At 37.6% G+C, this 27,682-nt stretch overlaps 14 protein-coding genes and 1 non-coding gene across 15 annotated transcripts; 6 read left to right on the forward strand and 9 right to left on the reverse strand.

Annotated features, from left to right (window-relative positions):
- Positions 1 to 104: 104 nt before the first annotated feature.
- KAP120 (karyopherin KAP120) lies at positions 105 to 3,206 on the forward strand (the record flags this gene model as incomplete). The annotated part of the gene is made up of 1 exon (XM_033913752.1): positions 105 to 3,206. The coding sequence occupies one exon, from the start codon at positions 105 to 107 to the stop codon at positions 3,204 to 3,206; it is 3,102 nt and encodes a 1,033-aa protein (XP_033769643.1).
- A 258-nt stretch (positions 3,207 to 3,464) lies between these two features.
- SPC29 (Spc29p) lies at positions 3,465 to 4,226 on the forward strand (the record flags this gene model as incomplete). The annotated part of the gene is made up of 1 exon (XM_033913753.1): positions 3,465 to 4,226. The coding sequence occupies one exon, from the start codon at positions 3,465 to 3,467 to the stop codon at positions 4,224 to 4,226; it is 762 nt and encodes a 253-aa protein (XP_033769644.1).
- A 124-nt stretch (positions 4,227 to 4,350) lies between these two features.
- Positions 4,351 to 5,655, reverse strand: RNY1 (ribonuclease T2; the record flags this gene model as incomplete). Its single annotated transcript, XM_033913754.1, has 1 exon — positions 4,351 to 5,655. One exon carries the CDS (start codon positions 5,653 to 5,655, stop codon positions 4,351 to 4,353), a length of 1,305 nt encoding a protein of 434 aa, XP_033769645.1.
- Positions 5,656 to 5,940: 285 nt separating this feature from the next.
- Positions 5,941 to 7,482, reverse strand: TFB2 (TFIIH/NER complex subunit TFB2; the record flags this gene model as incomplete). Its single annotated transcript, XM_033913755.1, has 1 exon — positions 5,941 to 7,482. The coding sequence occupies one exon, from the start codon at positions 7,480 to 7,482 to the stop codon at positions 5,941 to 5,943; it is 1,542 nt and encodes a 513-aa protein (XP_033769646.1).
- Positions 7,483 to 7,676: 194 nt separating this feature from the next.
- On the reverse strand, positions 7,677 to 8,345 carry MEI5 (Mei5p; the record flags this gene model as incomplete). The annotated part of the gene is made up of 1 exon (XM_033913756.1): positions 7,677 to 8,345. One exon carries the CDS (start codon positions 8,343 to 8,345, stop codon positions 7,677 to 7,679), a length of 669 nt encoding a protein of 222 aa, XP_033769647.1.
- A 443-nt stretch (positions 8,346 to 8,788) lies between these two features.
- VPS30 (beclin 1) lies at positions 8,789 to 10,462 on the forward strand (the record flags this gene model as incomplete). Its single annotated transcript, XM_033913757.1, has 1 exon — positions 8,789 to 10,462. One exon carries the CDS (start codon positions 8,789 to 8,791, stop codon positions 10,460 to 10,462), a length of 1,674 nt encoding a protein of 557 aa, XP_033769648.1.
- A 635-nt stretch (positions 10,463 to 11,097) lies between these two features.
- DBP1 (putative DEAD-box ATP-dependent RNA helicase DBP1) lies at positions 11,098 to 12,954 on the reverse strand (the record flags this gene model as incomplete). The annotated part of the gene is made up of 1 exon (XM_033913758.1): positions 11,098 to 12,954. The coding sequence occupies one exon, from the start codon at positions 12,952 to 12,954 to the stop codon at positions 11,098 to 11,100; it is 1,857 nt and encodes a 618-aa protein (XP_033769649.1).
- A 354-nt stretch (positions 12,955 to 13,308) lies between these two features.
- MRP51 (mitochondrial 37S ribosomal protein bS1m) lies at positions 13,309 to 14,343 on the forward strand (the record flags this gene model as incomplete). The annotated part of the gene is made up of 1 exon (XM_033913759.1): positions 13,309 to 14,343. One exon carries the CDS (start codon positions 13,309 to 13,311, stop codon positions 14,341 to 14,343), a length of 1,035 nt encoding a protein of 344 aa, XP_033769650.1.
- A 195-nt stretch (positions 14,344 to 14,538) lies between these two features.
- IDI1 (isopentenyl-diphosphate delta-isomerase IDI1) lies at positions 14,539 to 15,405 on the reverse strand (the record flags this gene model as incomplete). Its single annotated transcript, XM_033913760.1, has 1 exon — positions 14,539 to 15,405. The coding sequence occupies one exon, from the start codon at positions 15,403 to 15,405 to the stop codon at positions 14,539 to 14,541; it is 867 nt and encodes a 288-aa protein (XP_033769651.1).
- An 881-nt stretch (positions 15,406 to 16,286) lies between these two features.
- HOS3 (histone deacetylase) lies at positions 16,287 to 18,380 on the forward strand (the record flags this gene model as incomplete). Its single annotated transcript, XM_033913761.1, has 1 exon — positions 16,287 to 18,380. The coding sequence occupies one exon, from the start codon at positions 16,287 to 16,289 to the stop codon at positions 18,378 to 18,380; it is 2,094 nt and encodes a 697-aa protein (XP_033769652.1).
- A 407-nt stretch (positions 18,381 to 18,787) lies between these two features.
- Positions 18,788 to 22,168, reverse strand: BEM3 (GTPase-activating protein BEM3; the record flags this gene model as incomplete). The annotated part of the gene is made up of 1 exon (XM_033913762.1): positions 18,788 to 22,168. One exon carries the CDS (start codon positions 22,166 to 22,168, stop codon positions 18,788 to 18,790), a length of 3,381 nt encoding a protein of 1,126 aa, XP_033769653.1.
- Positions 22,169 to 22,632: 464 nt separating this feature from the next.
- Positions 22,633 to 23,823, reverse strand: SPAR_P01570 (glyoxylate reductase; the record flags this gene model as incomplete). The annotated part of the gene is made up of 1 exon (XM_033913763.1): positions 22,633 to 23,823. One exon carries the CDS (start codon positions 23,821 to 23,823, stop codon positions 22,633 to 22,635), a length of 1,191 nt encoding a protein of 396 aa, XP_033769654.1.
- Positions 23,824 to 24,120: 297 nt separating this feature from the next.
- PEX25 (Pex25p) lies at positions 24,121 to 25,305 on the reverse strand (the record flags this gene model as incomplete). Its single annotated transcript, XM_033913764.1, has 1 exon — positions 24,121 to 25,305. One exon carries the CDS (start codon positions 25,303 to 25,305, stop codon positions 24,121 to 24,123), a length of 1,185 nt encoding a protein of 394 aa, XP_033769655.1.
- Positions 25,306 to 25,529: 224 nt separating this feature from the next.
- On the reverse strand, positions 25,530 to 25,601 carry SPAR_Ptrna3M. The gene has a single exon. It is a non-coding gene; the product is annotated as a tRNA-Met (tRNA).
- Positions 25,602 to 26,638: 1,037 nt separating this feature from the next.
- On the forward strand, positions 26,639 to 27,640 carry CAR1 (arginase; the record flags this gene model as incomplete). Its single annotated transcript, XM_033913765.1, has 1 exon — positions 26,639 to 27,640. One exon carries the CDS (start codon positions 26,639 to 26,641, stop codon positions 27,638 to 27,640), a length of 1,002 nt encoding a protein of 333 aa, XP_033769656.1.
- Between the last annotated feature and the right edge of the window lie 42 nt (positions 27,641 to 27,682).

Raw genomic sequence — 27,682 nt, forward strand, 5'->3', positions numbered from 1 at the left:
CTTGGTACGTGTGGTGTTTAAGAAAAAGGGGGCATCATAAACTGTTAACTTTCCTAGCTTGCCTCAACTGTCAACCGAATCAATTTTAGAGGTGTCAACCAAAAATGTCCTCATCTCTTAATGAGTTAAACTTGGTTCAAGTACTTGAACAAGCAAGTAACCCACAACATATTAGATCAGAAGTTCAAAAATTAGCCGAACAACAACTAAAGCAGTGGGAGACTCAAGCGGGATTCCATTACTTATTGCAGTCGATCTATCTTAATTTATCAAACTCCTTACAAATTAGATGGTTGGCGGTAATTCAGTTCAAGAACGGTGTGGATAAGTATTGGAGATCCACGAGAATCAACGCTATACCTAAAGATGAAAAAGCCTCCATAAGAGGTCGTCTTTTTGAAATGATCGATGAACAAAATAATCAACTTTGTATTCAAAATGCCCAAGCTGCGGCAAGGATTGCAAGGTTGGACTTTCCCGTAGAATGGCCAACCTTATTTGAGGATCTAGAAAACCTATTGAACGATGAGGTCATCAGAAAAGATTCCATCAAAGTTTATAATATATTGATGCATGTAAATCAAATCGTTAAAGTACTAGGTACTGCAAGAATAGGAAGATGCCGACCTGCTATGCAAAGTAAAGTCCCTTTGATATTACCACTAATTGTTAGGATATATTTACAATCATTTGAAGAATGGACGACATCTTCCAATCTCAATTACGAGAATCTTTCCAGTTTACAAGTTTCTTACCTCTCTTTGAAAGTGCTGAGAAGGATAATTTGCGAAGGATACGAACGTCCTCAAACCGATCAATCTGTTTGCGATTTTATCAAGCTATCGGTTTCACATTTTGAGATGTTAATTTCAAATCATGAAAACTTCAGAAAATTTGATATTTACGAAAAATTCATCAAATGCCTGGGTAAATTATATTTTAATCTAGTAAGTGGATCTCCGGCTAATTTTATATTACTTCCTTGCTCTACCCAGATTCTAATCACTTATACTAGGTTAATTTTCGATAAGGCCCCTAAAGTATATAGAGAGAATTCTGATGTTACAGGAGACTTTTGGGAACAAACTGCTATTAGAGGCCTTTTGATTCTTAAAAGGGTCATTAATTTCATTCACAAAAAGGGCGCAATTACGTTGAAGGCAAGAAGTGATAAACTAACCATAGATGCTTCTATCAACAAAATAAACACAGAATTTTTGAATGAAAACTTGATAACAAGGTTAGTTGATACTTTAATGGAATGGTACTTGAGGTTAAGACCAACCGAATTAGAAAATTGGTTTATGGATCCAGAAGAATGGATAAACGAACAAATGGCCACCAGCTACGAATATCAAATCAGGCCATGCGCAGAAAACGTTTTTCAAGATTTGATAAATACCTTTTCTGAGCTGTTGGTTCCCTACTTGTTGAAGAAAATTGAAAATGATGCTTCAAAGCTATCAAACTCATTAGATGATTTTTTAAGAAAAGACGCAATTTATTCAAGTTTCCAATTAAGTGCATCCGCTGTCAGTGAGATGGTAGATTTTGACAGGTTACTAATCCAGGTTTTTTTACCAGAAGCTACAAATACGAACATATCAGGCGATGAATTGAAGATTATCAGAAGGAGAGTTGCTTTGATTATAAACGAATGGTCCACTGTGAAGTGCTCCGAAGAGTCTAAAAGTCTATGCTACAAGCTTTTTACTAACTTCCTAACAAATGAAGACGATAAAGTTGTTTTGTTAACTACAGTTCAGACCGTCAGAACCATGGTTGATGATTGGAACTTCAACAAGGATACGTTCCAACCATTTCTAACTGAAAATGTTCATTTGTTGTTGAGAAAAATCCTACCATCTGTATCATTAACCGAGACAAGACTATATGTTCTGAACACTTTGAGCGATATCATAATTCAAACAAAACCATTGATCAGCAGAGATCTATTGGTCGAAATTTTGCAAATCATACCAAATCTTTGGGGAATAGCAACAAATAATGCTAGTGAAGCTATTTTGGCAAATGCATTATTAAGGTTATTGAGAAACTTGGTATCATCTTTAGGATCACAGTCGCATTTAACGTGGGATATCGCCATACCTGTGGTTGCATTAGCTTGTGATCCTTCTTCTATGCAATACCAGTTATTAAGCGAAGACGGGTATGAACTATGGGACATGCTCCTTCAGAACTTTTCGTCTCACGAACAAGAATTCGACGAGAAGTTCGTTGAATTAGTACCGTTCCTAAAATATGGTATTGAGACACACACAGAGATTCTACCAACCCTACTCGAAATTATCAAAAGTTATGCTTTAATTTTGAATCCTGTGGACTTTTTCGCGAACAACACATTTCAAGACATTTTTAAACAAATGTCTAGATATCTTTTGAAGTTAAGGGAAGATTCATTCCAATTGATTCTAGAAATTTGGGAAATTTTGATATTATCCAATGAGTCGGACTACGAAAACCTTCTACTGCAGAAATTCTATGAAACTGGAGTATTATCAGCTTTATTCGATGCCATTTTTTTAGAAGAAGCTCCTTCATCTTATTTATGCTCCCAAATCATTCAGATTATCGCTAGAATATCCTACGTAAATCCGGACGCCTTAATGACTTTTTTAGCTGCATATCATGAAAATTTGCCGACTTCTAACGAAAACATGCACATGCCAGAATCCGTGAGAAAAATTGTATCCAAGGACCAGTCGTATGATTTCGTTGTAAACAAACTTTTAACTGGGTGGATAGTATGTTTTAGAGATATCTTTGACCCTAAATTTAAAAAAGTTCATATATTGGGCATTTCGAGTTTATTAAGGACCGGTTTAGTTCCTATTTTGACGGAGTTTTCATCCATTGCATCTTTGTGGATCGAAATGCTAGAAGAAATTAATGAAACTAATCATGGAGATTGCGAAAAATACCATTTGAATGATATTGTCACAGAGCAATCAATCGCCTTCCATCCCTTAACTTCCGAGCAATTAAGATATCATGAATTATGCAAAAACAATGACCCAGTGCACAATATTAGTTTGAAAGATTTTATTTCTCAGTCGGTGGAATATCTAGAATCACATCTAGGAGTAGAAAGGTACCAAGAATTTTTGAAAACTATTAACCCTAATTTGTTAGAGAACTTGCAAATGTTTTTATCCATCCAGCCGCAAGAGGTTCATTCATCATAATAGTAAGTACTAGATAAAAAATAAGAAATTGTATATAGTTCGACTGACATTAAAGTGGTATCTTTATATCGCGAATTTTTTTTAATTTGCTATTAACCGGCTATCGCAGTTTTTTTGTTTGCTTTTTGCGTAATACAAAAACAAACGCGAAAACTGTTCACGTAAAATAATAAAGCAAAGTGAGCTTCATGGAATAGAGGCATCATCTCCTAATTTTATAAAAGTTCTATCAAAGATCTAAAGTGACCTACAGGTATAATGGACTATAAAAATTTTGGAAGTAGTACCAGTAAAAAGTTTCAAGATGATACTCTAAACAGAGTAAGAAAAGAGCATGAAGAAGCCTTAAAAAAATTGCGAGAAGAAAACTTCAGTTCAAACACGTCAGAATTGGGAAACAGGAAGCCATACAAAGCACAGGAAAGAATGAGTCCGCCATTACATAGATTGTCTCCTGCAGATAAATCTGGCGATAGGAAAATGAAGAGCCCGCTAGACGATAAGCTTAGGAGGCAATTAAGGGAAGGCAATACGCGACTACCTCCTCCTCCATTTTCCAGCTATGGGGTACCCTCAAATAATCGATCTAATCTGGATAGAATAAGAAGGAGGACTAGCTCACCTGTAAGGACTGAGAGGTTTGCATCGCAAAATGTGATAGATGACCAAAGATTAGAAATAAAATATTTAGAACGGATCGTATATGACCAAGGCTCCGTCATTGATAATCTAACATCAAGAATTACGAGGCTAGAATCATTTATACTAGATTCGGTTTCAGACAGAGGAGATAAGAATTTTGCCTCTCTTGAGCACTCCCACTCATTTTCTGGGTTTCCCACCAACAAGACGTATGGTTTACAAATGGGTGGACCATATGAAAATGATATACCCTATCGAAGAAGCAGCGACAACGCCAATAAAGAAGGAACAAGGGCAGATCGATCGTCACAAATCCATATTGAAAATGAAAGCACGGAAGATATATTAAAAATATTATCTTCGTCTTTTCATAATTGAATTAAATAGATGACTAAATAATACCAGCACAATCGTAACTAATAACTCAAATATAGATATACGCATATCAATCTTCTCTCTTCAGAAAAGGGTACACAAAATCAGATTTCCAATCGGTAAACTTTTAATTTTTGGTAAATTTTAATTTGAATTCGTATTTCTTAGAACCTTGTTCACCATTTATAGAAAAAATAGGGCTTTGGTTCCTTCTCCTTGGATAAGTGTTACCGCCCCAGCTGTACTTACCAGAATAACCAATATATCCGTCTCCTCCTTTTGTTGAATCAAAATCGAATTGGCCTGCATCCTTAATGTTTCTGAATTTGCAAACCAATTCATTAGATGAAGACGAAATAACGTCACAAAACCCTTGGGTAGTCCTCAAATAGTAATTCCCATAAGGAGATTTAATCAACTCGTAATTTGCCGGTGTACCTTGACTCATCCAGTGTCCATTCTTGATCAGAAAACCTTGCATTTGATCGCCATTATTAATGTTCGATAGACGAACGACTCCTCTGTATCCTTCTCCCTTATTGGGCCTTCTCCTAAAAGGTGGAACATAACCTTTTGGGAAAAATTTAATATTATCTTTCCTGCAATTTGTTCGAACGGCAAGCGAATCCATAGGTACAAACATTTCGCTCAAAAGCGAACCCTTCAAATGGTGGTAGTACCATACTTCGTTTAAAGTATTATGTCTATCACAACCGATGAAGACTTGCTTTCCTTCAAACTCTTTCCTGAGCGCAGCCTTTATCTGTTCCAAAGAATAAGAATTATCTACACTTGGTATAATGCCATTTTTCTTCAGTGTTGCAAAAGTGTCCAATTTTTTAAATAGGTTATAAGTTATTCTAAAATAATCATATACCGCTCTTTTTTTGTCAACACTATTAGCTTCCCATTCAGCATAGCACTCTGGTCTAATTGTACTAATGCACGTGCCATGTTTATTAAATTCGTGTATCCATAGAGATTCATGGTTACCATTGTTACTCTTCCAATATAGATCCAAATATTCGAGCAGCCTTGTGCCTGGAATTTGTAGGGATGTATCATTATTATTAAATGTCTTGTCATGTAATAAGTAGTACACATCGTCAATTTGTAAAGACCTATTACAGAATTGTTGATAGCCACCGTGACAATTATCTGGCCATAATCCATGAATTGTAAATGAATCTAGAGGTCCTAGTTCGTTTACTAATTCGGTTTCATTTAAACCGTTTTTGCTTGGAAAGTAATTCCAGAATTGGGTTTGCAAAAATATCCCACCAGGATATTCAAAACAACATGAGTTGTTTATATCGGTTTTATTAGAACATGATAATGGAATGTTTATAGGGCAGTTTGGTTCTATGCCCTTATCTGCAACACTCGAAAAAATTGGCAATTGTAATAAGCTGTGTAAGTTTTTCAGTAACATTAGCACAGTACTGTAGTTTGAGATATCTTAAATAGTTAGCCCTGTAATAAATTGGAAGTTGAAGTGTTATTTCGAAATTAGCTATTTGCCTTTACTTTTCGATAGGTTTGCACTTTAAGGGGATATTCTAGGGAAAGCCTAGATAACGAAAATTTGTTGATCGGAATGCAAAAGAAGAATAGGAAGAAAAAGAGAACTGTATACTGCCCAAGGAGGACATGTGCGTTAGTGTAATTTACTATTGTAATGTTGAATGCATTGGTATTTAAGGACATATATATGTACTTATTGTTTCTTTTTCAATTTTCTTTTAGCGAAATCAAGTACTTGAGAATTACCTTCCTTCGAAATGAAAAATTTCTTCTTTTTGTCATCTTTCCATAACAGAACGCCAATATCTTGAGCATATTGACTCAGTAAATTGTATTCTTGACTAGTCTCAAAATCAGAATAAAGCGAACCCTCATATGTTATGACTCTATCTAACTCTAATTGCCATAATCTGATTTGATCCACGACGGTAGGAGGCAAAACTTGTAAAGGCTCCTTACAGTTGGGGTCCAGCTCTAATTTCTTTTCCAGCTTTTCTTCTGCCAACCTTCTCATTTGGGGATGTGCGTGCGTCTCCAAATAGGCAATGATTTGATCTGCAGTGATACCATTAGTCAGTGCTCTTCTTATAGATTCCCTTGTTATTTGGCCCAATACCATATTCACAAATCTTGCCTTTAAATGGACAAAAAGAGACAAAACCGCAATTTGCAAAGGTGAATTAGAATATGAATAAATCTTAAAATTTGTTTCTACAATTAACGAACCATCGGGTATATCTTGATTTTTTAGACCAGCTTTGTTCAAATCATCTGATGTAGTGATATCTGTTGTAGATTTACCGTTGGCACCATCTTCATTTACTGACGGCTCTTCTCTATTCTGTCTCAGTACACTATCCATCGCATTGGAGGCAGATCTGATTGTTTTGGTATCGGAGGTTAGCATTAAAGCTAATTTTGTTGGATAAAAGATGCTATCATTTGAATGCTTCTGGAATACCAAACCATAGTCTCTCATATCTTGTAACATAATCCTTTGTGTTTCGCTTAGTGCATCGATTTTGTAAGCCTTACCAACTTCTAGTGCGCCTAACATGAAGATAAAATGCAGGACATCGACCAAATCCATTTTAGATGTTTCAATCATTTTTAAGTATTGTAATAATAAAGTCCATAATTGGGAGTTGATTTCTTGTAAAAGAAATTGGAAACCCTCATTAGTGATTTTGAACTCTCCAGTGGAGTTTACCTCTTCCATAAGTTTACTGTGTTTCAAAAGGTTTAGTACCTTTTCAGATGGGATTTTAGCGAGTGGAGTGCCAACCATGAAATGTAATATTGTTTCCCATTTATTTGCTGAATATTCATCCAACAAGTCTAAGCTAACTACGTTATCCTCTACAACAATACCAAACGAATTTTGAACTTCCCCACCCGTTAATGCGTTTCTCAGGCTAATTTTGAACGTCGGGTTCAGGTTGATCATCAAAGTACCAGAAGATTTGTTTGGTATAAGAAGATGCAAAGACTTCATCGATTTTATTGCATCTTGAAACTGCAATTTACCATTAGAATTAACCCATTTATCCAAATCTAACAGAGGTACTTCATTTTCGTTAAAAACCATTGCCATAATAAAAAATTTAGCTAATGGTGGTAAAATTCTATAGATAGCCAGACATGTGGCTGGTGAGGTATAAAGCCTATTTTGCACTTGCTGAGGAATTTCTTCCAAATATTGAGTGACCGAATGCTTCAAGGAATAGTCACTCATTATATTGTTTACTTCTTCCCTTTGATGGTTGTTTTCAATGCTGAGCTATTGATATTGCGCTCTGGCGATGAAATTTCAATTATGTGTGAATATATGATTCTGCGTAATTTGCGCTACAAAAAAAATTTACCTTCGTTTTTTAATAATCGCGTACCTAGTAGAAATGCAAGATGAATGAATGCTTTACGCTTACTTCACTGTGGGAAGATTAAGTTATAATCAAGTTTTAACCTAATGCATAGTTCTGCCATGCCAAACTCTTTCCCCTCGCAGTCAAGCAGCACCTTATTTAGTTTCTCCAACTCCGCTATTTTATTTTTTTCCAACTCTTTCAGCTGTTCATTCATTTGACTTTCCCACTCTTGTTGCTCAACTTTTGAAAGTTGCTTAAATTCTTCACTTTCCTTTATATCATAAATTTGATCTTCCATACCGCTGTCAATCTGATATTCCAATCTCCTCTTTTTTGCCTCCATTTCCTTTTCTAGAAAGTCTTTATAGCCGCCCATTCTATTAATTTTAATTAAGGTAGAATTTAATATGAAAGAAAGTTCCATCTCACAAATTGTTCTCCATTTTTCTATGGATTTCCTGTTTTCCGTAATCTTATTTTCACTGAGAATTTTACAAGCCTGCTGTAAGTGGTTATTTTCTTGTCTGAGAATAGTAAGTTGCTTCGTCAACTCCCTATTTTGTATTGAAATCTCCTTCTGGTTCGCATGCTTCTTCAACTCCTTAATACCACTTTTACCGACCCGATGGTTATTAAAGTCCTTTTTTGCATGAGAATGGTTATTACCGGCGTTTTCTTCTTCGTTTACCAAAGTTTTGTCCTTGTCTAGCCACTCTTCTTGATCGTGCATAACTGCTAACTTATCGTAATCTGGCGATTTTCTTAGAAAGGATATGTGATATGGATGAAGCCGTAAGAAATCCAGTTTGTTGTTTTCTCTCCTATTTATGCGGGAGATATGTCGAAGTTTGGGCGGCTAATCCTTTTTCCGCGGCTGATATTTAAATAGAATGAACACTTTCAAGCAGAACGTTGATACATAAAAAGTCAGTTTACTAGAGACACTTGGCCTGAATCAGGGATATTTCAATCAACTATCGAGTGTCACCAGCTATTAGCATGATTGAACTAGATACCTCTTTCGCCTCCATTAGTAGCATATTTCAAGTGTCACCCGCCTTCTGGTCTTAAGTTCTTATTGAAGTACAAGGGTAGCGATATGAAAGCACATTACATAGTCCAATTACATTTTATCGCAGTAACCATTCTCACAAAGACTTCCCAGGAACGAACATGAAGTGCCAGACGTGTCACTTGCCTCTGCAACTGGACCCGTCTTTAGAAGGTCTTAGTTTAACCCAACGAAATTTACTACTTTCACATAATTCAATTACTGCTGCAACGAATGAAAATACCATTTCCAACAAGGGAATTGAAGCTCACAATAACCGTGCACCTCAAATACCGAAAGAAAGGCTAAGGCGATTAGGAGAGATTCAGAACATAAAAGATCTGAATTTGATAGACGATAAACTGACCACTGATTCGTTTGTTTTTCTTAACCACGATGAAGATGATAGTGCTAACATTACGAGCAATAGCAGAAATGATCAAGATTATGGAAATGCAAACGGAGATGGCAACAAAAAGGTTAATAGTGATGCTTTTGATGGAAACAGCACCTTTCGAGATCACGACGAAGAGGAACAAGAAGCCACAGATGAAGACGAAAACCAACAAATACAATTGAATTCCAAGACTTTGTCCACACAAGTCAATGCAATGACCAATGTATTTAACATTCTGTCATCTCAAACAAACATAGACTTTCCTATCTGTCAGGATTGCTGTAATATCTTGATAAACAGACTAAAGAGTGAGTACGATGATGCAATAAAAGAAAGAGATACCTACGCTCAATTTTTATCCAAGTTAGAAAGCCAAAACAAGGAAATATCAGAAAGTATTGAAGAGAAGCAGTATTCAGATAATCTTTCAGAAAACGAAAATTTAAAAAAGGAGGAGCAAAGACTTTTAGAGCAGCTATTGCGTTTGGAAATGACAGATAATGATTTAGATGGAGAGCTAATTCGTTTACAGGAAAAACGGGTTCAACTAGAAAATGAGAAACTTCAAAAACTGAGCGATCAGAATTTAATGGATTTAAATAACATACAATTCAACAAAAATTTACAGTCATTAAAGCTGCAATACGAATTGTCCTTGAATCAATTGGACAAATTGAGGAAGATCAATATTTTCAACGCTACTTTCAAAATCTCACACAGCGGTCCCTTTGCCACTATAAATGGATTGAGATTGGGCAGTATACCGGAAGCGGTGGTACCTTGGAAAGAAATCAATGCAGCACTGGGCCAATTGATTCTTTTGCTAGCTACCATAAATAAAAATCTAAAGATAAACTTAGTAGACTACGAGTTACAACCAATGGGTTCATTTTCAAAAATTAAAAAAAGAGTAGTCAACAGTGTCGAATATAACAATTCCACTACGAATACTCCCAGTGATTGGTTGATCCTACCTGTCTACTATGATGAGAATTTCAATTTGGGGAGAATCTTCCGCAAGGAAACGAAGTTCGATAAATCGTTAGAAACAACATTAGAAATAATATCACAAATTACTCAGCAGCTTTCTACGATAGCGTCATCATTGCCGTCTCAAACTACCCCTGCAAGCCAAGATGGATCTTCAATAGATAACAGAAATGACACTGAAAATTGTACTTCCATTCTCGAATTACCCTATATCATGAATAAGGACAAGATCAATGGATTATCCGTCAAATTGCATGGTAGTGGTCCCAATCTTGAATGGACAACGGCTATGAAGTTTTTATTAACGAATGTAAAGTGGTTGTTAGCGTTCTCTTCCAATCTATTATCCAAGTCAATTACTTTAAGCCCTACAGTGAATCATAATGATAATACAGTCAACAGTAACTAAATAGTTCATATAAATGCATTTTTTCGTGAACGAGGTAAAGAAGAAAATTCTTTTCCACTTGAGAGGTATGTAATTACTTAGGAACTTATTCTTTGATCACTTTTTTCTTCCTGCGTGCGGTGTCAAATATTTCTATGCATTTCTTTTGGCTTTTCATGAAATGATATATCAGATGTCAACAATTCTAGGCCTGATATAACATTAAACCATTTTCCACCTGTACATAAACAACACCTCCTTCAGCAATGAATATTAAACTATGAAACCCCTGAAATAAGTAAACCATTTCCTTTTTTTTCAGACATACTCCATGTCTTTCCTTCTCTATAAAAACAAAGGGTTTCCAAAATATCTACTCCGATAAACGATAAAACTCAGCGGCATAGGATTGGAGACAAAAACATATAAAGAAAAAAAGAAATAAAAAAGGAAGAAAGCAGCAGAATAAAGGGAATTTGATAGCGATGGAGCACCAAATCAAGGTTTGAAGTAGCGTAAAAAAATCAATTCATCTCATAATAGATGCACAAAACGTATTTCTGGATAGTAAACGAAGGGATTAAAAATTTTTTTTTTAAAAAAAGCAAAAAAATTAAAGGAGTTCTATATTTGAATTACTCTTACTCTATTTCTGCTTACCACCATGAAGCATTGCTATTTCCAAAGCCGCTTTTTTCATTATCATTTCTAAATCCACCTCCGCTAGAACCCCAATTCGATGTCCCAGTATTTCTTGGCCTCGTACTTCCAAAGGAGCCATTTCCCCCATGCTTACGGTAGTCCCTTGAACCGTTGTTACGGCTATTGAAAAAACCTCCACCTCCCCTAGTTCTACTGCCTCTTGAATTTTGTCTTGACAGGTCACTTAAAAACGTGGGAACTTCTTGGTTAGCTTCGTTTAAAATTTCGATCAAGCCTTTCACAATATTCTGGTTATTACTATTGAAAAATGAAGTAGCCACACCTGTGTTACCGGCACGGCCTGTTCTACCGATTCTGTGAACGTAATCATCAATGTCGGAGGGTAAATCATAATTAATGACATGTGTGACATTCGGTATATCCAAACCTCTCGCTGCTACAGCTGTTGCAACCAGAATATCAGCTATGTTAGCTTTGAAAGCGGATAAGGCGCGTTCACGTTCAGCCTGTGTACGGTCACCATGGATGGCTGTAGCTTTAAAATTTTGCATGATCAAGAAATCAGTTAGTTGATCGGCCATCCTTTTCGTTTCAACGAAGATCAATGTCAATCCCTTATGTTCCGCAGACAGTAAATCTAGCAACGCAGACTTTTTGTCCATGTCATCCACATATAATATTCTCTGCGTGATATTCTCTGAAGTGGAGCCAACTCTTCCTACAGACAAAAAGATGTAATTGTCTAAGAAATCGCGGGCCAAATGCTGGATATCTACCGGGAATGTGGCAGAAAACATTAAGGTTTGCCTATTTCCAACGGAAGGCATATCACATTCCTCAACAATATGGCGAATTTGTGGTTCGAACCCCATATCTAGCATTCGATCTGCTTCATCCAAGACAAGGTATTTGATATTGGCCAAAGAAATTTTTCCACGTTCTAATAAGTCATTCAGCCGCCCTGGAGTAGCCACCAGTAAGTCACAACCGCGGTCGACTTCCCTCATTTGGTTACCGATTGGCGCACCACCATAGACGACGCATGGTCTAACCCACGACCTGTACGTAAATTTTCTTGCCTCTTCAAAAATTTGGGTGGCTAATTCCCTAGTTGGTGCAAGCACTAAAGCGGATGGGTATCCTTTTCTAGAATAAAAGCTCTGAGCCTTCTCAGGTACTGGGGAGGGACCAGATCTGAATAATTCCGTAAACAGCGGAAACAAAAACCCACCTGTCTTACCTGAACCTGTTTGGGCGCATGCCATCAAATCCCTACCTTTGGTAACTATGGGAATAGAATATTTTTGAACTGGAGTAGGTTTGTTGAAACCAGCTAGTTTGATATTCTCCATTAACAGTGCATCCAGAGGAGGAGAGCTGAACTCTAATATTGGTTCGGGAACGTCTTTACCAGACGCGTCTACGGGAATATCATCGTAATTATCAAACTTGATACCAGATGAATGGTAATCTGGATCCTCATGTACGCCAAACAATTCGGCCTCTAATCTCGCATTCTTGGGTCCAGGTATATGCTTGCCATCTACCCATCTGCTTCCAGATGACTTGTAACCACCTGAGCTGCCTCCGCGGTTATAGTTTGTACTCGCTCCTCCATTTCTTTCCTTAGAAAAGCCAAAAAAACCGCCATTGTCCCCAGCTTGCCTTCCGGTACGCCTAAAAAAATCTCCACCTGGGGCCTTCTCTTCTTTTTTGGTGATAGTTCCCTCAAATGTTTGTTTTCCCCTACTTCTTAAATGTGGTGGGACATACGAGGGTTTGCCGCCATCATCACCATTTTCTTTGCTGTTGATACTTAATTTAGCTACTTTCTGAGGCAAGTCTGCCATTTTTCTTGTAATAAATCTCACTTAAAATGATTGGTTCTTTTTGTTATCGTTTGACTGATAGTGCCAATATCCTTTGCAATTATAAAAATCCTTGTTACAAAATAACGGCATCAATTCTGAGATGACCTTAATTGACCTTCCCTTAAAAATTGTAAAAAATAACTCGCGGGGTAACATTTACGTCAATGGTGATATTGGTTTTGAGAAATCAAAGGATGAAAAACGTAGATGTAGAACTGAAGAAGCAATACGAACAGACGACATAATGAAGACAAAACCCCCCATACGGACATCTACGACAATCCTTGGTGAGGCAGATTTGACGATTTTCTTTCTCTTGCTTTGTTTTACGAAATGACGTTGGCAGAGTTACTTGGACGGTCGAGAATAGCTCAAGTAGCGAACAATCATAAACCGTTGACATACACCGGTAAAAAATTTCACCCAACACATCAAATCATCGAAACAAAGCCTTCGACGCTATACAGACAAGAATGGGGGTTGAAATCTGCTATTCCCTCAAAAATTAAATCTCGATATTTGGTGTACAACGATTTGGACACATTAGAAAGAATCACAACATTCGAACCTAGAGGCGGTACACAATGGAATAGGCTAAGATTTCAGGAAATGGGAGTACCAATTGTATCTAATATAGGCAGACAAAATCCATTTTTCAAGGACATATCACGTCCTGAGGATGAATCCGATGCTAGATTGTCCTTATTCAAAGAAATGAAAGGGGATGCAGATATTTCGCCTGCTGCGATGGAAAAGCGTTTGAAGAAGATAACAGCACTAATCAGGTCGTTTCAAAATGAATTCAAAGAATGGTTGGTGGAAAATCATCCGGATGAATTGAAACTAAATTCCAATAAGCTGGAAGACTATGTCGTGAAATTTCTGAACAAAAAGTTGGAGACAAAAGCGAATAATAAATTTAACACTGAGATCATAGGTACAGGTGGGTTATCATACGGCTTATCGGGAAAGCTGAAAAATTCACCAAACGGTGTCATTCAGAGGACTGTAGTCCCCGGTAGAGTCTTGAACGTTGTTAAGGAGAACAACGACAATAAATGGCTGGCAGCTATTGGTGGGTTTGTTGCCGATGTGGTATTTTTCCAATCTCCACCCAATTCCTTTAATTCTATGGGAGATTTCATCAGAATGAAAACGTTCTTGTTTGAGATCTTGGAGGCATCCATGGAGAAAAACGGTTCTGTTTCAATGCACGCTAGATTACTGGAGCCACAAAATGACAAGACCAGAGAATTTTTCAATAAGAGACCAATCTATAAACCGCTGACTGCTAGAAGGGCCCGCCGACCATCAGTGGGAAACATCCAAGAGGCTAACAACCTTTTGAATATAATTAAGGGAAATTGAAAAAAAGAAATGACACAATTAATGTATATTCAGAGTTCTGTAAATAAATAAAGAAAGAAAAAGTTTACATTAGTAATAGGGGTTCTCGTTGCCTATTTTTATTCCTATTCAATTGAAATTAAACACTTTACATCTAATCTGCTATGATAACAAATCTATTATTATTATTATTTAGCCTATATTATTGATGCCTCATTATAGCATTCTATGGATTCGTCTGTCATTTTCGACTTCGGAAAGGTCATCTAATTGCTCCCACCAGTTAAATAAATAATTCTCGCAAATAATCTTGAACCAAGGCGTAAATTTGTAACTTGGATCAGCAAACATAGTTTTCAGGTCATTTGGTGAAACCCATTTGAAGTCTCTAACTTCATTGACGTTCGGATTGACAGTCAAGTTTTCTTTAGCGTTGATCTTATAAAATAGGATATAATCAATTTCATGTTCACCCCATGGTTCATTGCTTGGTGCCATGTAATGAATCCTGTTTAAAAAGTGAAACTTACCGTTTGCCTTGGTTTCGTCTTCTGGAATACCCAATTCATGATCCAACTTTCTCACTGCGGCAGTAATTGCGCCATTAATCTTATCGTCTAGTTTACCTTTCAAGCCCAACTCGTCATCAATACATAATGGATGAGAGCAACATGTGTTAGTCCAAAGGTCGGGGAAAGTGATTTTTTCAGTGGCTCTTTGTTGTAAAAGTAATTCGCCCTGTTCATTGAAAATGAAAACAGAGAATGCACGATGTAGTAAACCCTTTTCAATATTTTCCATCAAATGACAAACCTTCTTGGTACCGGCACCAATAGCATTATCGTCCCAATCCAAAACAATACAATTTTCGTTCATTAACTTGATTTGTTCCTCGTCATGACCAGAAAAACAGGTTTCCCCGCTCTTGTCATTTGACGTCTCACTAGATCGAGTATTAGGTCTTTGTTGTAATGGAATAATTTCTGGAAATTCTTCCAAGATGTCTTCAGGTGTTTGGTTTTGCACTAACTTGGCGTAACTAGATACTGCACCATCAGGCACGCTATTGTTGTCGGCAGTCATTTTGGCGTATTGTAGTTTTGGCTTATTTTTGCTCTTTCCGTATTCCACAAATGAATACTTTAAAGGTGAAGTAAATATAATTTACGCTTTCTTGTCACTAGAAAACTGTTTCCTGTTAAATAAAGAAAAATAGATATATAAATATTCATGAAGTTAAGACCGAAAAAGAAAGGCAGCCCCATCAATAAGAGAAGAATAATGAATAATCAATTTTTTAGTATCAATTAAAGGGAAAAGAATCGGCTGGGCATCGTCTATGCGAAACTGTTGACTGGAAAAATTTCAATCGTGATTGAGTTTTGTCCATTTCGTTCCAGTAAGAAAGGAAATTCTTACCGATAGCAGCGGAAAAAAAGAAAAAAAGGAAGAAAAAGGAAAAAATATAGGCAAAAATAGCCGCATAAAACCCTTGATAACCTATATAACTTGGTGGCTAATTTTTATATACCCTTATAAAGTCCATAACGTCCTAAACACTCTCCTTAGGAAAACCTAGATATCTTAGGTCTGTGACTGTTACCCTACTTGTGTTTATATTTTTGTTTTTAGAAATGTAAACAACAAGTTCAGAAAGTTTCAAAAATTGTAAACAACTGGTCAAGGGATAATATTATTTTGCTCTTTCCTTTAGATATGAAAGATCAACTTTTGTTTACGATCTTCTCTCAATTGGATAATACATTCCTGTTAAATTTTTTATCGCTTGATTTATTATCTGATCTTCCCTTCTGCAAAACTAGTTCTTTTCTAAACTACGGATTTCCTTTTTTGTGTGTGTGAAGCTGATCGAGTTCACTTTCTCTCATAGCTTTTAAGTCGCTGAAAATATAACGAAAAAAAAAGGGTACTGGAAGTAAAAAGAGAACTTCTCGCAATATAATATGTCTTCCAAACAATCAGACCCATTGGAAAGATTCTACAAGCAATTTCAGGCCTTTGTTCAAAATAACCCTAATGTAATATCGGCAGCTCGAGCGGCCGCACAAATACCAGAGTCTGCAAAGGCAGTTGTTGTATTATCTCCTTATTCTTTACAGCATGTGTTTCCGAGGGACTGGGTAACGAAATCGTACAAGAAAACCATTGTCGAACGACCAGAAAGATTATTAGCAAGTTCGATGGGTATATCAGCTGCGATTACTATGTATCCATCCCTTTTCACCCTGAAATCTTCGCATCAAAGAAAAGGTTCATTGATGGCGCCTCATGTGTTCAAAGTTCATGGTAGTAGCTGGCCGGCTGAGTTAATTGAGCTTTGTCAAACGGCAGATGCTAAACTGCTAAAGGGCGAAATCGAAGTCCCAGACACGTGGAACTCAGGTGATATCTACTTGAGCTCAAAAACAATCAAAGCTTTGCAGGGAACGATTGGGGCCATTGAAACTGGTGTTGATTCGATTTTCAAAGGCCCATCTGCAGAACATATTAGTAACAGAGCTTTTGTGGCTATACGGCCTCCTGGTCATCATTGCCACTATGCCACACCATCCGGCTTCTGTCTGTTAAACAATGCGCATGTAGCCATAGAATATGCGTATGACACTTACAACGTCACGCATATCGTCGTACTTGATTTTGATCTACACCATGGTGATGGAACTCAAGATATTTGCTGGAAGCGTGCCGGTTTTAAACCTGAAGAGGAGCCTGAAAATTCATCTTATGATGATTTTGGTAAGAAGTTCGCCGAATTTCCCAAGGTCGGCTATTTTTCCATGCATGACATAAATTCATTTCCAACAGAGTCAGGATTTGCTACAAAGGAAAACATCAAAAACGCATCTACTTGTATCATGAACTCTCATGACCTAAACATCTGGAATATTCACTTATCCAAATGGACAACAGAAGAAGAATTCAATGTATTATACAGAACAAAATATAGAACTTTATTTGCTAAAGCAGATGAATTCTTCAGGAGCGCAAAACTAGAAATGAATCAACAGGGGAAACCATTCAAAGGTTTGGTAGTTATAAGTGCGGGTTTCGATGCATCAGAATTTGAACAAACTTCAATGCAAAGGCATAGTGTCAATGTTCCTACAAGTTTCTACACAACATTTACCAAAGATGCATTGAAATTAGCACAAATGCACTGTCATGGTAAGGTTTTGTCCTTAATGGAGGGTGGCTATTCTGATAAAGCCATATGTTCTGGTGTCTTCGCGCATCTGATCGGTTTGCAAAACCAGGATTGGGTCAAAGAATGGGGGTCCGAACAAGTCGTTAAAGAGATTGTTCGTGGTTGTAAACCAGCTTGGAAACCCTACAAGACAAGAAGAGCAAAGGATGTCATAAGAATATGGGCTGAAGAAGTCATCAGGCTGGGACGAGCAATGATACCGGAATTCGATGATATAATCTTCAAAGACGCACTAAGCGCCGCCCCATCAGATTCCTTACTAAAGGCTACTGTCGGACCAGCATCGGCGTCGACGATTGCTCAAAGAATAATCAGATCCCATAGAAGCAACGCTTCGCCAGAGGAAGAATCTCATGAAAACAAACCGAGAAGCATGGAAAAGCAGGAACAAAAAGAAGTTCGAGGCGAAGCCAAGGTCAAGCAGCTCTCATCAAATAATAGAGCTGCTGAAACTCAAATTCCGTTTTTGCAACAAGAATTTTCCAGTGAGGATGAAGATGAGGAATATGTTTACGACGAGGAATTGAACAAGACTTTCAATCGCACGGTGGAAGATATTACCATTGACGACATCTCTAGACATTTGGAAACCCTGGAAATTGAAAAAAAAGGTGATGATGAACCAGACCAGGAGCTAAAGGAAAAAAACTGGAAAAACTCACACCAACGCCGTCTACAAAGCAATGGAATGTATAAAATTCCCTCCAATACGAAACCCCATCGCATAAGACAACCTCAAAACGCAAACGCGCCAACTTATGATGATAGTGATATATCAATGATTTCTCATGTTTCAAGAAAACATACAACAAGAAGTGGTGGAAGATGGTGATATTGCATATATAATGTTGTCTTGAAACCCCTAAAGATATCACGCATTTTATCAATTTACTGTATTACATAACACAATTTTTCTATTTTATATTTCCTTGTATAGTTAGTGTTTTTAATTTTTAGTTTTTTCTTCTTAATTTTTCCCCTTCAACTAGTTTGGCCAAACTTTATTTTCTCTCTATCCTCTTTAATTAATTGTAAACTAATTGTATTATCTAGCTGTGTAAATAAAAAATGAGGAATAAAAAGATAGTCACTCTATAAGCTCTATTAGCTTTACATGTTTTCTATTATTACAAAAATATCGTTGAAGAAAAAAGCCTCCTTATATGACACCGTCTTTCTATAATTTGAAGTCATTTAAAAGTTTATTGGTGACGTTACATTTCTAAAATTTTAGACTATTCAAACTTGGGGAATATGTATATCTACTTTCTCCCTTTCCTCTTCTTTAACTGGGTCTCCGCCTTGAAATATACACACAAAGTCGGTGATGAATGGTTGAAGCATACTAATTGGAATATTCAGAGTTGGAGAAAATACGATGCATAAATTTCTCAAATTCATCTTATTAAATTTACTATTCTCGTTAATCCTTACCAGCAGTTCAAAAAGAGCATACATCAATGATAGATTAGCGTGGGGAACTAGGCCAGACTCAATGAGTTCCTTAAATCCTAATGATATTTGAACAGGATTATTATGGTTTTCATCAACTACCCTTTTAAACGACAAAAATTGCTCATCACCGAATAGTAAATGAGGCAAGTTTCTCAAGTACAATTTCAGTAATCCACTCACAGTATTCACACCAATGTAAAGACTTGGGGACGTCTCATCATCTTTAGCTTCAATATTTTCATTGTAGCGACACAAATCCACATCATATTCTTTATCAAACCTTTCTTGTAAAGTTTTGATAACTGTACTGGACCCGCTTAGTCTAAATATACCTTCTTCCTGGATACCACGGTTCTTATAAAGATACTCTAAACAACGATAGACTACACTCGGTAAATCGTAAACGTTTTGGTACTTATGTGAACTTAATCTTAGACATGTTTCTAGTGACGAGCCAAATATTGTAGTGGATGAATGCGGCACTGGAGAAGAATTCGATGAAGTGGGTACCTCCATTAACTTTTTGCTTGGAGACTTAATGATAGAGTCAGGAGATGTAGGAGAATCCGAATCATTTGACATTGTAATACCTATATGGTTCATTGCGCTCGCTGGGCCGGTTAACTTTTTAAATGGGAATAAACTTCTCATTTTGGCTCTCCTGCTATCTTTCTCCTCATCCGTGGTTGAACTTGAGAGGAAATTAGAGTAAGAGGATGAATTTGAGTCAATACCATCGCTGTTAGCCGTGTAACTGTTGTTATTACTAATGCTGTTATTACTGTTGTATTCTCGCGTCAAATCAGTGACATACGATGGAGTCTCGGTTGATGAGGTAGATGCGTTTCCAAATTTGGAATGATGTGTACCCACGCTCAAGTGAGACGCAGAATCTACCTCGTTTGCATTCCTCGAGTTAGATAATGATGAAGTTTGTGAAGGATCAATGTAATCACTAAACGCAGAAAGCCATAATTCACGTTCCTTCGACGTTTCGGTACAAATATAATATTTTGTTGAAGTTGACAGTCCGCTTTTCTTGTGCTCAGTAATCAAAAACCCATTTCTCGTCCCAAATCTATCTTCAGGAAGATTGGGGATAAGTTCTATGGAAGATTGTCTCAATTTGATAGTCTCAGTCAACTGGTTTTTGTCAAACAATTGTAAAACATCATCACGTAAGATACCGTATCGAACTCTCCATGTACTATTACCTGTTAGAGTCTTTGGCCTTCTCAGCAAAAGCGACCCATCTTTCACATTATCATCCATCATTGGAGGTGTCATTACTGTATCTGTACTAATAAATTGAGCAATTTTTAGGCCAACATTTTGTGGGAATTCAGGGACACTGAATATGCTTGTATAATACTGGTTCAAAATGTTCTTTCTCGTATCGACTTTTGTAGGTGATAAAGTTTGGAACAATTGTCTATCAGGTAACGTGGGCAATGGCAAATCAGGGACATGTGATTTCATGTATACATCCAATTCGCGGACTTTATGAATGGATTTTGAAAATTTAAACATCTCTTTACCGGATTTTCTGTCTATAATTGCAATTAAGATTGATAAATCATCTTCATTGTCCCTATACAGTGTGCTCAATACTTCAATTTGGATGGTACCAAAATCCTCTGGTTGAACGAATAATGGAATATCCGATTTAAGACTTTGAGCGGCAGACTTCACTGTGCTTACACTACTTGCGTGAGGTCTTCTGAATGTCTTCAAGGAACCCTGGGGCGTTGAGCCAAATGTATTCGTGGTATTGGTTGAATGGATGGATGCCGCTTCTACAGATTGTTTTTGTTTTGACGAACTTTCCGCAGGAGGGTTTGGAGAAAGAGAGGCATTTTGATTTACTGTAGACAACTTTGTAGAAGAGTTGGGAAGCGAAGAAGTTAATGGAGGTTTCTTCAAATTTTTTGCGCATTTTGAACCAAAAGAGTCATCCTTTTTATTCAAGATGACCGGAGAAGCCAAATGACTTGATAGAGGGGTAGCGTTTTTCATATTCCCATTAGAAGTAGGTGAAAAAAAAGTTGGAGGTGCTGGAGGTGGAGGTAAAGATTCATTCATCTTGGATTTTATAGACACGGGATCTTTAACGTCATTATTGACTAGATCTTCTTCGCCAAATGATGAGTCAAGTAATTGGGTGAAGTCATCAAGTTTCTCCTTGGATGCTGGAGAGAAACCCAAAGTCTTGTTTTCGCCCTCTTTGACTTCCAAAAGAGGTGATGGGCTTTTGACTATTGAAGAAGGGGTTCCAGTGGTATATGCAGAGGATGTTACAGAAGAATAAGCGCGGTCATTCTTTTGTATCGAGTTATTAGGTAGTTGTTGATTTTTACTTTCGGTCAGCTCATCTAAATTATTAGAGGCACTGGCTTTCAATGGAGAATGCAAATGGTTGTTGATGACAGCCGTCATTCTGTTGGGATTTTGAGGCGAACGCAAACGTTCTTGCAATGGAGATTTGGGACCTTTGTTGGGCGATTTTATAGTTATCCTAGACGTCGTGTAAGTGACTGAAGCAGCCGGGCTGGCCAACTGTTCCGAATGTATTTGTGTAGGACTTGAAACAGATCTACTAACAATTTTGGGAGATGAGAAGCTACTACTTGCCTCTATTTCTTCGCTTAGTATCATGTTCTGTAAATGTTTCCTACTTATTGAAGTATTCGATGTAACATCTATTTGGGGTACTGTGGGCGTTACACTTGTTTCGAGTGCAACCTCTGAACCTTGTTGTAATGGAGGAGACAATGTCGGTATTGGCAAATTTAGACTTTTAATATGTGCTTTCCTTTCAGCAGATCTCGGAGGTAACACAAATGATTGTTCAGCAACATATGAATCTCTTGAGTCATTTTGGACTTGCTCCAGTACCACTTCTAGGGAAGCTTCCCTATTTTTTTGCAAAATATCAATGACTTTTTTCAAACTCTCAATTTCAGTCTCATGTTCTTGGACTTGTAGTTTTAGCTTAATATTTTCCGTGAAGATTTCATCGTAAGAAGGCTTTTTTTCCTTTTCTGAAGATGTTCCTTTTTCTATATGTTCTATTGATTTATCCTTTTTGGACCTGTGGTCATTGTACTGCGCTAACAATTCAAGGGTGGTACTACCACCATGTGTAGTCGTCAGATTGTCTGTCATTACGTACTGTTGGCTGAGTACGAGTTTATCCTAGAATATATAAACAGATACTCCTAGTAGCCAGTATTTCAACAAATTCGGTGTCGTATATGTCTGATGTAATCACGAATTCGAACAAAAGGGAAAATGGTAGGCAGGCAAGGACGAAGATGAAAAGAGAAAAAACCTCTAGATACAAAGCTAAGACACAAAAGTAAATGGTAATTAAAATGGCTATATCGTTGATCTATCTAACAATCTGGAGAATCCATTTAAAGAACATACCAATACGCACAATAAAAACGGTTCTTATCTTGTACTTTACCTTGTCAGACAATTATTGTTCTTTACAAAACGGCCGCGTTTTTTTCCAATCTCACCCTCGCCATATATTTTTTGACATTCCTAGAGTTATGGTATAAAGAGCAATGTATACACATATGTGATTCTAATTGAGATGCTACTTTTGTAATATGAATGATGGTTTAGTTGAGCACATATTTACCTTCACCTCCCTCGACAAATATGTCCCGCACGTTCACGAGGGTGATGAGTGTCTGCTTTATGATCATGTCAGCTACTGTGCTGCCAATATGTGGCAGAGCTGTGACATCCCATCTACGAAGTAACTCTTGTTTAACACCTGTTTCCTCGTTCTTAAACACATCAAGACCGCAGCTTGCCACCTTTCCAGATTCAAGAGCGTCTAATAGCGCATCTTCATCTATACACGTGCCTCTTCCCACGTTAACTATCCTGACACCATCTTTACACCAGGCCAAACTTTCACGATTGATAATATCGTTTGTAGATGCCGTCCCAGGCAGGGCCAAAATGATCAAATCGGCATTCTTCCAAGTATTTGGATCATCCAGGTCAGAATGGTATTTGGCGCTATAACCCAGTAAATTCTTTTGGACGGGGCCTGATCTTTTGTAGTATTCGATGCTCATGTTAAACACTTTCTGCAAGTTGGCCCCTATGGTTTGGCCGATCGAGCCAAACCCCAGGATTAAAACTTTCTTATTCATTGGAGATTCCATGAATTTCCCACCAACAGTGTATTTATCTGTCAAATCTACCACTTTCCCATCTTTTTCAGACGCACGGCTGTCGGTTCTAAAGGGAAATTTCATTTCCTGACCATGGAATCTATCCGTAACAATTCTATATGACTCACTAGAAATATATTTCTTACACTGTTCAACATTACCATTTTCCACATATTTGAAGCAATATTCCCAAAATGAAGTCATTCTAAAGCAGCTAATCGCTAGGAAAATAGTCAATTCTGTGACGTGGTCAGCAGCGTGTGGCCCAATGTTACATAAAATGATGCCTTTGGTTCTCAGCAACTTACCATCAATAAAGTCGCATCCGACCCATGGTACAAGGATAGCTTTCAAAGATGAGGGGAAGAACTCAATATAATTGGAAGGATTTCCTAATACACTGAAAAATTCCTCGGTGATCCAAAAGCCGTTTATTCTATGAGTTTTCAAAAAAGCAACAAAATCATCCTTTGTGGTCATCTCGTATTTGTAAAATTCTACCCTTTCAGCCATTTTGCGATATTCTGGAAGATGACTGGCAACTTCCCATTGGGTTTTATAAGGCACCAAAATCCTTGGTTTGACAGAGTAAGTTACATCCACGGTGTCAATTGAAGTAATCATTGTTTTTTAGAGTCTACTGGCTTGTACGTTTAGGTTTTATCTATAATATATAAGAAGGAGTTCTTTGTACTCCACACTGCACCTTTTTGGATCTGCATCAAAGTGTCAGAATAAACATACCCTGAAACGGAATGGCTACCGCCACCCCAATGGCATGAAAGAGGAAAGGAAAAAAAAATAAAAACTGAACGCCAAACTGCCTTCCTTATTAAAGAATTTGAATAACAGTAAAAGTGCAGAGGTGAAACATTACTGGCCATATATATATATATATATATATATATATATATATATGTACTAATCTTTTGAAGAGCAAAGTGACCTCTTTGCTGTTATCCAAAGTTTAACCAGCCCAGTTAAGCCTGATCCCAGGGACAAAACGGCATACGTTCCCTTTGGAGTCTTTAAATTTAGAATGTCGGATGTGTTGGCCATGCAGTCAAACGATAATCTTACAATGTCTAAATAAACGAGGGTCTTTTCATCCTTGATAGCCTTTAGTTGCCTGTGTATTAACATTTCTGCGTTGTTATTTACGTTTAGGTCACATAACAACTGCTTCCTAATTGGCGATTGTGAATCATCGTCATTTTGGGCCTGATGCATCAGTATAGGTGATAGTAGTAATGCGTTGTTTTGAACTTTTAGTTGCACTTCCAATTCTAATTGCCTTTTCTGTAGGCTTTGTAGGTTCAGCCAATGGTCCTTTAAGCTTAAAAGAATGTCGTACTGCCATGCAAAAGACTCTTGTCTACTGACAAAGGAGTAGAACGATTTATTTGTCCATATTTTCAATTTGTACAGGAGGTCCAATTCATCAAAGATACCATAATATAAATCCAAAAATTCTCTTAATGAAGCTTCATTAAACCATATTTTCTTAATTTGGTCAATTTGAAAGTTGCATTTTCTAGTCTTATTAAATTTCCCTAAGAGGCTGAACACTCTGAAGGGTGTGCCGCCAAACCTTAAAATGTATCTGAAAGTACTTAATTGCTGACTGATAAAATCAATTTTCCTGTCAAAATTTCCCAGAAGAGACAGTAGAAGAACTTTGATCACTGTGATTGGATGCCTTAGTGCGACTTTTAAAGTCAAATTTTTCAAAATCTTGGTATAGTAGGCTAATACAGAAGGATCCAAAACAGTTAAATTTCTCTTCGACTTTTCGATAAACAGTTTCAATATATCCAGAGTATACTTGATAATTTTTGCTAATTTGTCTCTACCAGATAGAGAATCCAATAAATATTTCAAGATAGTAATATTATCCACCATTTTTGTTTTCGCTTGAGAATCCTCATCATCGCTTCTCGAGGATTCAGTATGGGGCTTGCCTCCGCTGCCTACACTGAATTTTTCTGCGCCGGCGTCTGATGAATGTGGATGGGTATTGTCATCCTGAGCGTCCTGGTAACTTACTCCAGAATAAGGCGGTGTTTCTGAACCGGAAACAATATCTGCCGTACCAAAGTGACTCATTGTTTTACAATCGGTTTCTTTGAGTGAAGACTTTTAAGGAAACTAAAGGATGTTGGGTTCTACTCTGTTGCCTTCCCCAGTATATAAATCATCAATAATCAAGAGAAAGAAGAAGAAAAGAACCATTTCAAAAATTATGTATGTAACCGGGAATAATAAACCTAATCCCACCGGAATTTCATATACTATCACCGGCTTGAAAAAAGAAAGAGAAAAAAATAATCTAGCGCCGCTCGGTTTCGATCCGAGGACATCAGGGTTATGAGCCCTGCGCGCTTCCACTGCGCCACGGCGCTGCCAAATCATATGAATTTATTGCCTACCAGTAATTGTCATTAAAGATGTTTTTCTCTTTCTATATATCCAATTTATTGTATTTTAGTTCCGTTAAATATATCATTCATAGATATCTCGCTTGTGATCACTGCTTTGGTGGCAAAATCTTGGTTCGTTCCAGATATAGCCAACAATTACTCTTTTAGGTAATCTATTGTGTTTTACCTACAATATGGTCGTTACCGTTCAAGAAGGCTATTCCGTTTCAACTGTGGGAGTAAATTAATCGGTTGATTACTTCACTAGACTTGGACGTACGTTTGTCAACCCCTATAGCAAACTGTGGAAGCAATATTGATTGCCTAAGACAACAACTTATATAAACGAGTGGAACTTGGAACGCAACAATTGATAAAGATAAAATACTAATCTTGATTTTCTCATCATAACATTCCGCCGTCTTTTACCAAACATGCATTAATTTGACGGCCTTCTGCATATAACACCATACAATGCTAAAGCTGGGCATGCTGTTTTGACAGGACCCTATCCCTAGCAAGCTAACATGAAATAAAAACAAACGTCATCACCTCACACGGATAGACGACAAAAATGCAATCCCTGACCCACCAATGTTTGTCATAATTTAGCTATCAAAACTGATAACCCCACCTCTATTTCTACTGGCTCTTCGCTTTTTCGATGCCGCACCGTGACCCGCGATCTCCCGCCATATGATTGCTCCTTCCATTAACAGTTTTTTTCTATTCCCTTCAAGGAGCCGAGACACCGCGAAAATATCGGCTAGCCGACTGTCTCTAGCTCCTGCCCTTCACAAAGCACGGTGCTGCTAATGGCAATCAACAGCGCACCGCCGCTCGCTGAATTTTTCACTTAGCGGTAGCCGCCGAGGGGTCAAAAGAATATATAAACAGAGCTTTCAACTCTCTTTCTGTCACAATCTAGGACTGTCTCCCTTCTCTTGGCTTCTGTATCTCTTTTCAAAGGTAGCAGAAACAATAACTACTACATCAATAACAATATCACATTATCAAAAATGGAAACTGGTCCTCATTACAACTACTACAAAAACCGCGAATTATCCATCATTCTGGCTCCATTCAGCGGTGGTCAGGGTAAGCTCGGTGTCGAGAAGGGTCCTAAATACATGCTCAAGCATGGTCTGCAAACAAGCATAGAGGAGTTAGGCTGGTCTACGGAGTTGGAGCCCTCCATGGACGAGGCGCAATTTGTAGGAAAGTTAAAAATGGAGAAGGACTCCACCACTGGGGGCTCCTCTGTTATGACGAACGGTATCAAGGCCAAGAGAGCTGATTTGGTTGGCGAAGCCACTAAGCTGGTCTACAACTCCGTGTCGAAAGTAGTCCAGGCGGACAGATTTCCCTTGACCTTGGGTGGTGATCATTCAATTGCCATAGGTACTGTGTCCGCGGTTTTGGACAAATACCCCGATGCTGGCCTTCTATGGATAGACGCTCACGCCGATATAAACACCATAGAAAGTACACCCTCTGGAAACTTGCACGGTTGTCCTGTGTCATTCCTAATGGGCCTAAACAAAGACGTTCCACATTGTCCCGAGTCCCTTAAATGGGTTCCAGGCAACTTAAGCCCAAAGAAAATCGCGTATATTGGGTTGAGAGATGTTGACGCAGGAGAAAAAAAAATCTTGAAAGAGTTAGGTATCGCTGCCTTTTCAATGTACCATGTCGACAAGTACGGCATCAACGCTGTCATTGAAATGGCCATGAAAGCCGTGCACCCAGATACAAACGGTGAAGGTCCCATTATGTGCTCATATGACGTCGATGGTGTAGACCCATTATACATTCCTGCTACAGGTACTCCAGTGAGAGGTGGGCTGACTTTAAGAGAGGGTCTTTTCTTAGTAGAAAGATTGGCAGAATCCGGCAATTTAATTGCTCTAGACATCGTTGAATGTAACCCTGACCTGGCTATTCATGATATTCATGTCTCGAACACCATCTCTGCAGGTTGCGCCATTGCCAGATGTGCATTGGGTGAAACCTTATTGTAGTTTAAATCATCATCCATTATTTTATCAAAATAAGCATTCTTT

Source organism: Saccharomyces paradoxus, chromosome XVI (assembly GCF_002079055.1).
Source record: "Saccharomyces paradoxus chromosome XVI, complete sequence".
NCBI classification, from domain to species: Eukaryota; Fungi; Ascomycota; class Saccharomycetes; order Saccharomycetales; family Saccharomycetaceae; genus Saccharomyces; species Saccharomyces paradoxus.